Source organism: Phycodurus eques, chromosome 9 (assembly GCF_024500275.1).
Source record: "Phycodurus eques isolate BA_2022a chromosome 9, UOR_Pequ_1.1, whole genome shotgun sequence".
NCBI lineage: Eukaryota > Metazoa > Chordata > Actinopteri > Syngnathiformes > Syngnathidae > Phycodurus > Phycodurus eques.
In genome coordinates, this window is record NC_084533.1 from 27405665 (window position 1) to 27421856 (window position 16192).

A 16192-nucleotide genomic window follows, 5' to 3' on the forward strand; every position below is an offset into this window, starting at 1 on the left:
AATTGGCACTCATTTTTATGCGATGGTCCGGTTCGATCAGGTTCCGCCGACCGCATCATGCAGTATGCGACAGGCCTTAGCTGATTCCTTTTGACTTGCCCATGCTGTTACACAAAGAAGCAACGTGTTTCAGGTGATCCTAGTTCAAAGACATCCACGCGTATGGCCCTTAATGAACTCAAATGCAGTCAATAAAACTGCCAAAGCTTTTGAAGAAATGACAACATCACCTGGGTTTTCTCAAAATGGTTTAAAGGCATGGTAATCTTACTGTATATAAACGTCTGACTTTCAGGAAAGTAATCAAAACTCACCTAAAAATATCATTCTCTCAAATAATTTTTGTTCAACCTAATTGACCTAAAACAGGAAAAGTTCAGACTGATTTCATGTCAAAGAGAGAGGGAACAAAAGGTGTCATTTTTTATAGCGTATGTATACATCTTGTTTCAACTGTTTACAACAAAAACACCCGCCTCGAACCCAAAGTCAGCTGGGATAGGGGATAGGCTCCAGCACACCTGAGACCCTCGTGAGGATAAGCGGTACAGAAAATGGCTGGATGGAAAACAATATAATAACATAGCCAATATCATAGGAAGAGATTGTGTCACTAAACCTGGATAGTGTTTATAAGATCAATCCGCGGCTGTTACTCTTACATTGTGCAGTTGTACCTCATGCCGCATCTGTCGGGGACTTTTTCCGTGTGTCATTCTAGCATCCCACTGACGATTCGCTGACTTCCTGTTCCGATCATGAGGCCAATAGAAAATCCCCGTTAATCGCCTCCTCACTGAGCGCCGATGTGATTTTTATGAGTTCCCGATGAATCACAAAAGACGAGCACTGACAAGCGAGACGCGGGACGTGAATACCAACCGTGTCCCCCGCAGCCAACGACAACAACAACAAAGTCTCACATTAATGCAAATCCTCTGTATTCCCCCCCGCCGCATGCTCCCAGACAGTCCAATGTGCTCGAAAGGGAGCTCACTGTCAAAACACACTTTTTGAAAACGCGTAACCTGGGCAACATCGGAGCTGGAATTATTCATGAAGGCGAAGGTGTTCAAACACTCGCTATTAAATTGTTTGGTCATCATGTGACTCATTCGCCAGTTCATTACCAATACAGAGCGTACAGATCAACATCCAAACACTTTAATATTCGCCGTTCTTTGAGGTAAGAGTTTTTCCCCACACTCAAGCAAGAAGAGCGAGTTCAAACATTAAGGTTGAGGTTAAGGTTCGTCAGTAACAAGGTGAAAATGGAGTTGCGACAAACCACATGGAGTTGCATATCAAATTAAAGCCTGTGATGAAAGATTTCTAGATCTGTCATTATTTTGGCAATATTACCGCGTATGTCGACGCGATTAGAAAAATTTTTAAAAACTCATTGCTTATTAAACCACAACGCAAATGCAACACTCAACCGTGTCAACAACAAGGGCTAAAACAACAAACCACATGGAGTTGCAAATCGAATTAAAGCCAACCAAAGCAAAGCAACCATTAACCGTGACTACAGCCAAGTCTCTTTGATTGAGAAGCAATAGGGAACAAATTTACATGAATAATAAATGTCAGCGGAATCTAAACAAGCTTGCAGAGGGGCAAACAGCTTGAAAAATATTCATGATATGTATGTTTTTCATTCATTAATGCACTAGTGCTCCTAAAGGAGAGTGGAATGTGGGAGAAGGAACAAAGGCTTCCACAACACCCCTTAAGTGCAATGACATTTCAATAACATTATTATTTCCTGGACATTATTCGTAACATCATTCACTGCTATACAAGTGAAAACATGGAAACACATATAGATGTAGTTGAGCAGCCTTAACAGTAAAAATGTAAAAATGAATATATGTGATCGCTAACCACCACCTCGCACAATAGAAATAAACAAACCCACTTGAAATAATCCACAAAGTCTTGCATGCTGCTGCGTTATTCACGGTTTCACAGGTTATTCTAATTGTCGGCCGCAGATGGAGACCTGCTGGGCCAGTTTGCCGTGATCCATCGTGATGAGGGCGAGTGGGGTTTAATCGCCAAAGAGCCGCTGGACCGCGAGGCCAACGCTGCCTACGCACTCACCATCACAGCCACTGACGGAAAATTCCAGACGCCCATCAGCGTGCACGTGGACGTACTGGACCACAATGACAACACGCCGCAGTGCAAACAGGTCATAATTTCACCACATTTTTAGCATTCCTCTGTATCCATGTATCAACATCAGGTGCTCAGCTACAGTATATACTGTATGCGTTAAGGGAGGAACAATATTGTATCCCGATATACATGAATAATATCCCTTTGGCTTGGACCTTATAGCAATATCTCGATTGTGTATTACTGTCAGGGTTCAGTGTCAATGTCAACATTAGCTATTCATAATCTCAATATCACAATATTGTGTGGTAACAAATTATGTTCTAGTCTCGATACGCCAGCATCTGGTATCCATTCCGTCGCTGGCTGAGAGCTAACTACTGTAAATGCGTGTGTTGTAGTTGGGATGTTACTGTACTGTATATTGATATCAGAATACATCATCAAGGGTTGGGTCAATACTGTATTTTGACATCACGAGTCACGTTACATACTTGAATATAATATCGATTGAGAATGTCGACAGTATTATGAGTAAAGGATTTGCAATATACTGTCCATTGATATTTTGATATATCCTATCGTGTGAAACAATACTGTATCTTGATATCATTATACATAGTATTGTTTCCATATACAGTATTTGACAAGGTGGGGAAAAAATAGCATCACGATGTAGCCTTATCTCTCAGTGAATAGTATCGATTCTCGCTGATCAGGTGTCAATACGCCGGCTGGTCGATATCATTCTGTTTTGAGGGTGAGACAATACTGTAGCTCGTGTTGTTATATCTTCGGACAGGCACAGTATCGATATGTTAACATCAGCTAACAATACTCTCACTAGCCAATATCTAATTATGTGTCAAGGGTGGAACAATACCCTATATTAGTATCATGATACATCGTATCGAAGTATGTGCCGGGAGTGGGACAAAATATCGATTGTCACGATGTATCGTTACCTCATAGGGTATGGTAACGATATGTCAGCTTTAGCTATCGATACACTGGCTGGCTGAAATATACTGTGTTTGCTCAGGGTGGGGAATACTGTATCTCGATATTATGATACATCTAATGGTATCAAAAAATGTTCAAGGGGTGGGACAATACTATCTTAAAATCACAATATAATGTTTCAAACTATGTGCTTGTGGTGGAACAAAATATCAATATCACAGTGAATCGTTACATTTCAGGGAACTGCATCGTGTGTGCTAACAGTCACCATGTTGTGTTTTTAGCTCGTGTATTCGGAGGATCTGATGGAGAATTCTCCGCCCAGCACGTTTGTGTTGAAGGTGTCGGCATCAGATGCCGATGAGGGCCCGAATGCTCAGATCTCCTTTAGCACGCACGGTCCCGACGCAGACCAGTTCCATTTGGATCGCGTCACCGGTATGTACCGCCACAGAGACCAGACTCAGCTATTTTGGTAAGGCTAACATCAAACATGCTAGCTAGTCTGGTCAACCAAAAGCATTTATTGACTATTGGTAAATGTTAGCTAAACTTAGTAAGGCTAACATTCCAATTTGTCCTGGTGAAACTATCATCAAATATATTGGTTAGCCCTGGTAAGGCTAAAATCAAACGTAGAGGCCAGGTAAGGATAACGTCAAACATGCAAGTTAGTGCTATTAAGCTAGTAAGGTTGGACCAAGTCATTGCTTTGCAAGTCACAAGTCAGTCCCAAGGCTTTGGCCTCATGTTCCGAGTCAAATCTCAAGTCAAGACATGCAAGTACCGAGCGAGTCAAGTCGCAAATCGTACACTTTGAGTTTTGAGTCCTTTGGAGTCATTTCACCAACAAAATAACAATATATTTGAATATATATAAAAAAAATTAATTAATATATATATATATATATATTATGTACTGCATTTATATATTTAATATATTTTAAAATCCATAGTTATTTATCAAAACAAATTTGATAAACAAGTGCATTGAACCTTTATAAGAAAACTAGGGGGCTGATCAAAATGTTTGCACCTTCATAACCAATTGTCAAGGGGGGGGGGGGGGGCGTAGTTTATTGTCCCTTCAAAACCAATTGATAGTAAGTTTTTTTTCACTTATTCTAGGAAAATGCTAAGCTATGACTTACTTTTCTCACATTATTTCTGAAGTGACATTGAACAGACCTGTCACAAATAAGAATTTGCATCCAGTAGTGCTGCAATTAATATTCGATTATTCCACGGACAATTATATCAAAATAATCAAGTGTAAGGATAAAATATATTTTTGCTTGGTTAAAGAGCAATTATGAATACACGAGAAAAGAAATTCTTCTGCAATTTCAAACACAAATATGACTATATTTAAAACTAAACTAAACTTGGCATTTCTTCAAACACATAAGGCATTAATTGAAAAAAAAAAGAGGAAGGCAAGTTTATAATCTTGTTATAGAGATACAATTTTATCTTGTTGTGGTATCTCAGGCGGAACACAAGGGGGCATGATGTAAAATATTATGTCAAGAATAGGCAAGAAGAATGTCGTTTAATTTCAAATAGATGCTAGCTGTGTGCTGATCGATTGGTAAATAAAGTGAATCAAAAAAGCATTACAGTACAAGACTGATTCTTGAGAACACTACACTGACTAAACCAGACTGGAATATAAAGGAAGCCCGGACAGCGCCCGGCCGGCCCGCCGTGTAACCATTTGCGGGATCGCTCACAAAGCTAGCTGCTAATGCTAACAAAAAATACGCGCGATTCCCACACTGCAGTGTGGAGGTTTTTTTTCTTTTTGCAATAATTAACGTCCTTATTGTAACGTTAAATGTCCTTGTCACATTTAGTGTTGATTTATTTTTTTCCAAGTCAAGTTGTAAGTCTTTTTAACATATTGTCAAGTTGAGTCAAAAGTCATCAAATTCACGACTCAAGCCTGACTCGAGTCCAAGTCGTGGCTCGAGTCCACATCTTTGCTCGTTACGCTATTTAGTCCAGGTGTTAGTCCAACTAGTTAGCCTTATGCAACTATCATAAACAAGCTACTTAACAATAATCTTCCCCTGTCCAGGCGAGCTGTTCACCTTGGCCGTGCTGGACCGTGAGTTAGTGTCGGAGTACAAGATGGTGGCACGCGCGACAGACGGCGGCGGGCTGTCCTGCCAGGCGGACATCTTAGTAAGGGTGCTGGACATGAACGACAACGCTCCGCTCTTCTCGTCCAGCCATTACCGCGTCAGCGTGTATGACAATACTACCAAGAGCACACCCATCTCGGCCGTCTACGCCCACGACATAGACACAGGTACAACCGTAGTGATATCAACATGTGAATCCGTATTGGAATCTATTTTCTTGGTATCGCAATGTATGGAATTGTCTCTTTTTTGTATCCTGTGCTGTTCAGCTGCATGGTCACGATGGTCAAAATGGTGGCGTTGTATCCCTTTTATGTCGGAACAGTTTTGCTGTGTCACAGGGGAGTTTAAAATACTCCCTTTGTGTTTTTTTTTTATCTTGTAATGTTTGCTGGAAATGCAGCAGGACGACAGAAGGACAGAACAGACAAGGGCAATAGGTGTACAAACCAGAGCAGAGCAAAAGATGACCGATCTGACTGCAAGTCATGTTACAAAGGAAAAGACACGGGAAGTCTGCCATTTTGGTTCAACGTTACCATTTTAAATTCAGCCACAAAAAAATGGGTGGTAAAAAAAGTCTTAAAATGCCACGCCCGAAACGTTACAGGAAGTCTACCATTTTGGTTAAAAGTTCCATGTTTGGCTCAGTTACACCCAAATGGTTTATTCTGTCTTGTCAAATACCCTCTCTGGATCGCTAATCCAGTATGTTGTATCTCTCATGGCACAGTAACAATATGGCAACATCAGGTGTTGATACACTCACTTGCCACTGAAATTGTTTTTCGATATCACTACAGTGGATATGGTTTTCGGTATATGGCCCGTAAATGGCCCAAATCATCCTCAAATGGTTGTTTTAAAACCAAATGGCAAACTATGATTCTATTATTCCTCCTGAATCCAGTGCATATCCTTCTCCTGCAGGGCTAAACTCAGAGGTGCGGTATTCCCTGCTGGAGGGCGATGGCGGTTACTTCTCCCTGGACGAGTTTTCCGGCATCCTGCGTCTGGAGCGAGCAATCAGCCACGAAACGCCGCCACGCTTCCAGCTGAAGGTGAAGGCATCGGACGGCGGCCCGCTTCGCCCGCTCCACTCGGTGGCCGCGCTCACGGTGGACGTGGTGTCCCTAAATGACTACCGGCCCGTCTTTCCCAACGCCGAGTACGCCGCCCTAGTCCCCGAGTCGCTGGCCGTCGGCTCTCAGGTGCTCAGCGTGTCGGCGCTTGATGGGGACGCCTCGGTGATGTACCGCATCGCCTCTGGGGACGAGGACGGACACTTCTCGTTGGACTCCAAAACAGGTACCACTGTTTTTTTTTAACGATTTTTAGATGGCCTTAAACTGCTAACGTTTATAGCATGTCAAATTCATCAAAAAGTGACACATTTTCACACATACTTATTCAATTGGAAAATTCAGCCCGTGGAGTCAGTTCCCTTGGCTTTGTTACTCTCTGAACATGACTCAGCCGCAACATTTTCAGAAAAATTCAACCCTCGAATCTATGCCCAAAAAGACACAGAAAGTCTGCCATTTTGTTTCGAAGCAACCGTTGGAGGCTCAATTGGTCAGTCGTGCCCAACCTGATTTTCGTCTTCATTCCGCCTCCGAAGTCAGTTTCACTTTGCAACAATTTGGTGGGCATGTCTATAATCAGTAGACCCACAAAAAAGTCTCAATAAACTATGCCTGGAAAGGCAGAGGATGAGGATCATTTGAGTTCAAAGCAGTTATAATAGTTTTGGATCTTGTTAGTTGTTAGTTTTGGCTTGCCATAAAACATAAAAATCTTAACATGTCCTTAGCATTAGGGGTTATAGCGCCACCTGTTGCATGAGGCAGCCTTCAAGCGGGGAAGAAAGTTGTTTGGGGAAAAGAAAAAAAAAACGTGACTGAAACGTGCTGTTCGGCGTGAGGAATCCAACCAAGCGATGAATAAAGTTGCTTGTTTTTGGAGTTGCGATGCAGTCGAGTTGCCTTGCAGCAGAAAAACAAGCGGGAATGAATTCACGCTAGGATCCATATTTGTCCCCCCAAGGCGGCCTCAGGCTGTGTGTCTGCTCTCATGTTTTGGCCCATTGATTTATGCTAATATTCCGGTGTGTAATATCAAATCTTCATTTATATTTGTGCTTAAATGCAACATACAGCAGTCATTACAATCAGGTTTCTTTCATCCTTTTTCTTCCTTTTGCTTTCTTCCATTTGAAACTGTCATACAAGTGTAAAAACACATACAAAAGTCTTTTTTGTCACCACGGCTGTCTGTTCTGTTGTCGTACTAGAGCGGCTCCAACGACCGGAGACAAATTCCTCGTGTGTTTTTGACAAATTCGCAAGTTCGGCAAATAAAAGATGGTTTTTGAATCCCTTTTTATAACAGTGTAGCTTCACTTTGATAGCAAGCGCTTCCACGTTGAAATGACACGTTGCTTCCCAGAAGAAGCCAAAGAAAAACACACGCAAGTGGAAGTAGTTCTTTGTGACTTGCTGAACTGAGCTCTCGCATGACTCAATCAGAACATTTTCCGAAAAATGCAGCCCTCGAAGCCAGTTTCTCTTAGCAACACGAAATTTGGTAGGCAGATCCATTATAAGTAAACCCACAAAAAAGTCTCTCAAAACAATGCCCAAAAAGACAGAGGAGGATGTCCCCATTTTGATTTTAACTACCTAAGCTATTTTCCACTCAATTGGCCTCGTTGCGCCCAACCAGATCAAATCAAATCAAACCCCAAAGCCATGTGTTTCCCTTAGCAACATGAAATTTGGTTGTCATGTCATGAGAAGACCCACATAAAAAGGTCCCTGCCAACCTTTGCGAGGGTTTTCATAGTTTTTCTCAAAACCTTACAGTGCTTCTGCTACATTCTGAAAGAGTCAGAGTCCAAATTTTACTGTTGCTTTCCCCCCCCCCCCCCCCCCCCCACTGGTATCCATGTCTTCAAGCCAGTCACTAAATGTTTTATTGTTTTGAGCTTCAACTTGTGTCTACTTTGGAGTCAAGCTCCGAAGTTTGTGTTTTGACTCGCTGCCCTCCGGACGCTTCCTAACTTTGGCTCTCCAAAAAAAAATCGTTAAAGGCCTCATCGATCGCCACGCTACGCACTCGCTCTCACTATCTGAGGGCAGCCGTCAAGTTTGGACAGCGCAGATGCGGCGATAAGGAGTTGGAAGAGAGAATCGGTGGGAATACGCCAGCTTCTGCAAGGTTGGCTGGAATCTCAATGAACTCTGACGAGATTATTTTTATTTATGAGGCCACGTACAAAAAAAAAAAAAAAGCAACTGAACTCAACATAGTCCAACCTCGGGCAGGAGGAGGGCGGTTTTTCATTGTCCTTGACTGTTTTGTTCCAAGTTCCAAGTTGTTCCAAGTTAGTGTTGCCGTAACCATGGCAACAGAGTTGCTGAAGCCAAACACGCACACCAGCTATGTGATATACAACAGCAATTCTTAAACGTTTCGGGTCCAGGGACCCTTTACAGATCTGAATTATTTCCCCAAGGACCCCCTCATTATCCTAACGCCAATTCAACAAAATACAAAGCATACCCCAAAATGACATGGGAATTAAAAAGCTGCCTATTTTTGAGAAAGGTTATAGTTACCTACACAAATTATTTTAGAATAAAACATGTTTTAATGTTCTGAGACTTACAGGTGCCGTATTTTGCTAAACCAATTGTTTCTACAACCCCAATTCCAATGAAGTTGGGACGTTGTGTTAAACATAAGTAAAAAACAGAATGCAATGATTTGCAAATCAGGTTCAACCAATATTTAATTGAATATACTACAAATACAATATATTTAATGTTTAATGTTTTTAGCAAATAATCATGAACTTCAAATTTGATGGCTGCAACACGTTCCCAAAAAGCTGGGACAGGTGGCGAAAAAGACTGAGAACGTTGAGGAATGCTCATCGAACATCTGTTTGGAGCATCCCACAGGTGAACAGGCTCCTTGGGAACAGGTGGGTGCCATGATTGGGTAGAAAAGGAGCTTCCCTGAATTCACAAGCAAAGATGGGCTGAGGTTTGCCTCTTTGTGAACAAGTGCGTAAGAAAATAGTCCAACACTTTAAGGACAATGTTCCTCAATGTACAATTGCAAGGAATTTAGGGATTTCATCATCTACAGTCCATAATATCATCAAAAGGTTCAGAGAATTTTGAGAAATCACTGCATGTAAGCGGCAAGGCCGAAAACCAATATTGAATCCCCGTGACCTTCGATCCCTCAGGCGGCACTGCATCAAAAACCGACATTAGTGTGTAAAGGATATCACCACATGGGCTCAGGAAGACTTCAGAAAACCAATGTCAGTAAATACAGTTCGGCGCTACATCCGTAAGTGCAACTTGAAACTCTACTATGCAAAGCAAAAGCCATTTATCAACAACACCCAGAAACGCCGCCGGCTTCTCTGAGCCCGAGCTCATCTAAGATGGAATGACGAAAAGTGTTCTGTGGTCCGACGAGCCCACATTTCAAATTGTTTTTGGAAATTGTGGACGTCGTGTCCTCCGGGCCAAAGAGGAAAAGAACCATCCGGACTGTTATGGACACAAAGTTCAAAAGCCAGCATCTGTGATGGTATGGCGCTGTGTTAGTGCCAATGGCATGAGTAACTTACACATCTGTGAAGGCAGCATTAATGCTGAAAGGTACATACAGGTTTTGGAGAAACATATGCTGCCATCCAAGCAATGTCTTTTTCACGCACGCCCCTGCTTATTTCAGCAGGACAATCCCAAACCACATTCTGCACGTGTTACAACAGCGTGGCTTCGTATTAAAAGGTAAAAGAGGAGTACCCGTGACTCTTCCTGCACACATTTAACAATTTCACGCAAAATGAAAGCAAACCTCGCCGCGTCTCGCAGAGGCCGACACGCAAACTCGAACAAGTTGCAACATTTTGCATCCACCAACACGTAAAATAATTGCTTTATGCCCACAAAAGTGAGCGCTGTAATATGATTTACTTCTTTTACTAGCAAGCACTTTTCACACTTCTTTCATTTCAATGTTTTAAATTGTACCAAGGCCTCATTAAAGCTCAAACCTTCGTCTCTAATGCTCCCACGGCTGTAAAAAAAAAAAAAAAAATGTTTATTCATGAGCCAACATAGAGGCGTGTTCCTCTACTTTTATTTAAAGGAAACTCCATCCATTTTCTGTACTGCTTAAGTGCATCAGGATTGCGGATGCGCTGCAGCGTTTCCCACTTGGTTTCGTGCACAGGACGGGGTAAACCCCAGACTTGTTGCCAGTCAATCGCAGTTCATTTATCGACAAACATTGAGGAAACAGAAATGGTTCTCAACTGCTGTCACCCTGGGACCAGCATTTCCCTGTTGTTGCAAAGTCGTGGCCCACTTTTAAGTTCATTAACACATAAGTTAAGAACAATAAAGATGTTTTTGTCTTGATGTTTTATTGTTTTTTGTTTGTTTGTTTGAAAATAGCCTCGGAAAACACATGTACGAGATACAGTTTTCTATTTTTAACGCTGTTTCAAATGAGTTTGACGTACCACCCAAACCATATTGCTAGCCAAGACGTCCGCTAGCTAGAGGCGGAGCGACACTGTGTTTGTTTACAGAGTAAACTAGTGGCTAGAATGCAAGGACGTAACATTCCCTGTCGATTATATTCGGTGAGGGAACTTGGTACACCTCTATACTGTACAGAAAAAAATCTCAATACGAATACAGTACATATAATTTTTTACGAGCTGTCCTTGACACACCCGAAATGGATCCACGAGCCTCTTTTGGGTCTCTACCCACCAGTTGAGAATCACCCATCAATGAACTTAACATGCATGTGTTTGGAACGTGGAAGCAAGTCGGCGCGCTCCGATTGAGCGAAGTGAGGCTGCAAACCGCGGACTTCCCTTTAAAACGGACAGACAATATTATGGTAAATTAAGACGAAAAAAAATGTCACTGAAATTTGCTTTTTGGTGCCATGCTTAATGTCATGTGCCGCGCTTGTGTGTTTTTGTTTTTTTCTTTGAGTAACGACGTGCTAACACGGCCTCTGTGCCGCTTTGCGGGCATTAACAACGAGATGAATTTGCGTGGCAAATGCAAGTGTTTTGGCTGACTTCTATTAAGGGGGAAACTGATGGTAAGGAACGCCTTTGATAGGAAGGGAGAGAAGAAGAGAGTCCCTGCAAGGCACGGAATGGATGCCGGAGGAATAGAGAAAGACAGAGAAATAACAAGAAAACCAAAACAAAGGAAGCTGTAAAACAAACACAGGTCAACTGAATATTTTATGAGGACATGAAGACCCAATATCTTTGAAGATAGCTGGGATAGGCTCTAGCATGCCCGCGACCCTAGTGAGGAGAAGCGGTACAGAAAATGGATGGATGGATGTCATCTCAATTAATTTCAATAAATATATGTATATATAATTTACTTTAAACGTCAACTGCGATGAAGCGCATGTTGACATCCATAATAATAAAAAAATGGAGAACAACATCGACTGACTTCATCCGTCGCGTTGGCGTGACAACGTGATTTATGGGGTGGGCGTGGCGGGGGGAGGGGGGGTAAATGAACACAGCGAGCGGCTCGGGCATCCATCCATTCTCCGGCGCTGATGACGACTGTCATTCCGCATGAAAAACGTTTGGCATGCAAATGCTACAGGCGCCCAAGTTTGCCACCGCCGTCGTCTCACACACGTGTGGCACAGGTGGCCATTAAAATGTTTAAAACAACACGTGGATGTTGATGCTGCTTCTGTAGATAACCTGCACAACTTAACTGAAAAAAACAACAACACAGATCGTCAAGTAGGGACGTAAAAATAAACAACAATCATGAGGTTGCATAAGTGTGCACACCCTGTTATAACTGGGATTTGGCTGTGTTCAGAATTAACCAATTACATTTTAAACTCAAGCCAGCACACACCTGTCACCATTTAAGGTGCCTCTGATTAGCCCCAAATAAATTTAATTTCGGCTTTTCAAAACAGTTTTTTTGTTTTGCTTTCTAGTAGAAACCTGAATGTTGAAAATGCGATTGTTGAATTCTGAACACAGCCATATAGCATATAGAGAGGGTGTGCGCACTTGTGCAACGACATTATTTTTAGTTGATTATTTTTACTTACGCTGTTAAAAAGATTTTTTTTTTAATCAATGGAGTTGTACAGGTTATAGGTCACATTAATGGTGGAAAATGTTTTGAATTAATTTGTTTTGGTCTCTTTTTTTTTATATATCACAAAAACCTGCCATTTGAACAGAGGTGTGTAGATTTCTTATATCCATAGTAGATAGATTAGGGTCTGAATGTGAATGCCATGTGAAATGATGTTGAGAAGCAAAAATTCCAGAATTCAGGAATGCAACACTTTCTATTTCATTTTATTTTACTTGATGTTATACTCTCCCAAGGGGAAATTCATTTTTTAAAATCTATTTTATACATTTATCTCATTAAATAATTGATTTATTCTGTTACTAGTTGCAAGAAAAAATACATGTATATTTTGCAGCATTTTATTTCATTAAATCATTGGTTAATTCATTGTAATTCAATTCATTCTTAATAATAAAGTGACATCGTCTGTCCTTCTTGCGGAAAAATTCCAATACTTTATTTTATTTGGTGAATGATAAGAGATGAATGGCGCTAAGCTAAAATGCTAGATAATAGAATTGAAAGTAGTAGTTTAACATTCTTAATTATAAAGAAATGTTCACCACTTTATACTAAAATGAAATAAGGGTAAATTACAGCAAAATTACTCAAAAGTTTAACAAATTAATGCACAAATAAAATTTGGTGTCTGCAGGCGTGTTGACCTTAGCCGCCCCGCTGGACTTCGAGGTGTCCCGGGAGTTCTATCTGTCGGTGGAGGGCAGCCGAGGCCGCTCATCGTTGGCCGACGTCACCATGGTGGTGGTCACCGTGAGGGACATCAACGACAACGCTCCCGTCTTCGGCCGTGGCGACTACAGCGCCGAGATATCCGAGGAGCGAGTCCCGGGAAGCCTGGTGATCAAGGTAGGCCTGAAGAAACACCCGACGCACATCCAGTACAGTAGGCCTGTGTTAGCTTGTTAGCTTAGCTCGCTAACAGACCATCGCCGACCAGCTCGCTAGCATGTGTATGTTCATAGTTTGTTTTTTGGCTAATGAGCTAACAGCAGCATGGCATTTGTGCTATATGAATGGGAAAACAAATATTCATTTGGGCATAATAAAAGTGATGTCATAAAACCCGGAAATGTATAAATTAATTAATTTGGCCACTATAAAAAGGACAGTAACTCACTTGCTAGCTTTATTCGGTCGTGTTGCCCTTTGATCAGAGGTGGCAAAAGTACTCACATTGCGTACCTAAGCGGAAGCACAAATACTTGTGTAAAAAAGTGCTAAAAGTGAAGTACTGATTCAACGTGTACTTAAGTGAAACTGCACAAAGCGTGCACTGTACGCAACGTGCACTGTAGCATGACTTTCTCGTATTGGAGTGTTACTATAACTCTAAATGTTATCGGTGAGAAGTTTTATAATTTAGACTATACCATCAATTCCAAATCAAAAAGTGGCGATACATTTAGCTTTCGAGCAGAAGTGTCGCTATTCCGCGTAGCCGCTTGCCCACTTGTTAGCAAATAAGCAATGAGTACAAAAGTAACAAGTCCCAAAAAAAATGTCTGACTGTCCATTATATCCTCTACCCGTTTTGATAACTTGGCACAAACAATTCTCTGCACGCAAAATAAAATCTTTCATTAAAGCTATGGTTGGCTCGACAATTATGCTATGAAAACCACATAGTTCCATAGCTTCGCAAATCTTGTGAACTGAGTAATGAAAAATGCTAAATGAGCCTATGATAACAACTGGGAAAAGAAATGCACCTGACTAGTGTGTTTTTCAGATTAGTACATTGAACTAGCGCACACTTATCCCGCCTGAGCTGTCACGTCGGTCGTGTGAGGGAGATAAAGCGGCAATAACACAGCTCAGTGCCTCGCTGATGGTGGCGTAATCACACGCTATCCTGTTTGACATTTTTCTGCTGACGACTCGCTGCCGCGCACCTTTCGCGCTTTTTGCGTGCTTGTCTTGTGCACTCCACACAACACCTCAACAACGTCTATTTGATACTAATATGTAGCCACGTGCTTTGAATTTTTGAACAACCTCTGCATTTCATCCACCTTCTCCTACTTGATTCGAGTTTTCTCTTTTTCCCTGGATTAACTAGCATTTGCGTAGCCGTCACTCCTGCAAGCTAACAAGCGCCTCACTTTGCTCCAAGAATGCAAATGATTTTATACTTTTTCATTTGATGCTTTTTACACTCCGAGGTTCAACTATTAGTTTAGCTTTAGCATCTGCTCCATGCTCCTTGTGAGTGTTGTCATTTTGTAGTTGTGTATTTGACTGGTTGTCCCATTTAGTAAACGTCTTAATGTGCATCGGCGACTTCTTCTTCTTCACTCTACCCGAGCAGTGGCGTACCAAAAGCGAACATGCAACTCACATTTTGACTCGCAACTCATAGCAAAAAAAAAAAAAAAATAACCAAACAACAGCACGTAACACCAAAACTCAGAAGTTAGTTCACTCCTAAGTCAAGGTATCACTTTTCAGGTACATCGCAATAAATTAGATTAAAGTCCAAATTTTATTTAGTTAGGTCGTTCAATTCAAAAAAGTGAAACTCATAGATGGATAGATAGACGGACAGACAGACACACACACGCCCAGACACACACACGCCCAGAGTTCAAAACAATGAAAATAATTTTGAATGTAGAAATAAGGCAGAAATGTTCCCTCTGTTTTTCTATACTGTGCCCTCTGATTGGCTGAGGACCAGTCAAGCGTGTCCTCCCCCGTTTAAAGTCAGCTGGGATAGGCTCCAGCTCACCCACAACCAATTAGGACAAGCACTATAGAAAATGGATGGATGGGTGAATTATGTTATTAAACAGCTCATGAATATTTAGCTTGAAATGTTGTGTATGTGGTTTCGGTATGTTTGTTTGATAAACGATGGATGGATGTTTGTATGCGTGTGTGCAGCTGTCCCTTGCGCCAAGACAGATGTCTGAGGGAGATGAATAAGATAAACCTTGAAACACATTTAATCTGTTTTTCCATCCAACAATTGCCTGACTCTGAATCGCTGAATGTTGCGCTTGAACAGGTGACAGATTTGCGGTATCTGGGGATTACTTTCGACTCTCAGATGAATTTTAACAGCCACGTTAAAAGGATTGGTCCAACTGTTAGGTCTCATCTTTTTTGTTTTAGAATGATTAGAAACTGCCTGACAAGTATAACTGTGCTTTTATGCTTTTAAATTCAATGGTACTTTCACACTTTTCTTATGGTTCAGTAGCCTGGTCTCAAACAAAAACCTGAGAGTGTCTTTAAAAAACAACAACAACAACAACAAACCTGAAAAATCAGACACCATCACTGCCATGTCTTAAACAAATTCGATGTATAAAGTTTTTCTTGTTCCCTTTATAATCAACTGTTTGAGCTAGTTATTCCTGTCAAAGTCCCCCTCGAGACGGGTGTTGCAAATTAGCATTCGCTCTAAACGATATGATGACACAAATGAGACTTGCATGGGATTCCTGTTCTCACTTGTCAATGTTTTTGTATTTGTCCCTGTAAAAATAGACACAAAAAATAAAAAAATAAAAATCTCCCTCTCTCCTCCATTTTAGGTGACAGCCAGCGACCGAGACGGTCCGCCCAGCAACAACCTGCTGCGTTTCTCCATCGTGAGCGGCGACCCTCTGCGCCAGTTCGCCATCGACCCTCGAAGCGGCGAGATCAGCGTCTGCGCCGGCCTGGATCGAGAAGAGGTCAGTGTGATGCCCGCGTGATGTCATACGTCACAGCATATCATGGCAATCACCAGACACTGTGAAAACA

General features: G+C 41.6%; 1 protein-coding gene across 1 annotated transcript in view; it reads left to right on the forward strand.

The window, feature by feature from the left end:
* The window catches only part of fat2 (FAT atypical cadherin 2), an 84621-nt gene that overhangs the window by 40344 nt on the left and 28085 nt on the right, over positions 1–16192 (forward strand). The window contains 6 exon segments of the mRNA XM_061686709.1: positions 1998–2197; positions 3372–3525; positions 5168–5401; positions 6165–6542; positions 13077–13288; positions 15982–16122. Of these exon segments, the coding sequence (XP_061542693.1) occupies positions 1998–2197; positions 3372–3525; positions 5168–5401; positions 6165–6542; positions 13077–13288; positions 15982–16122 (1319 nt within the window).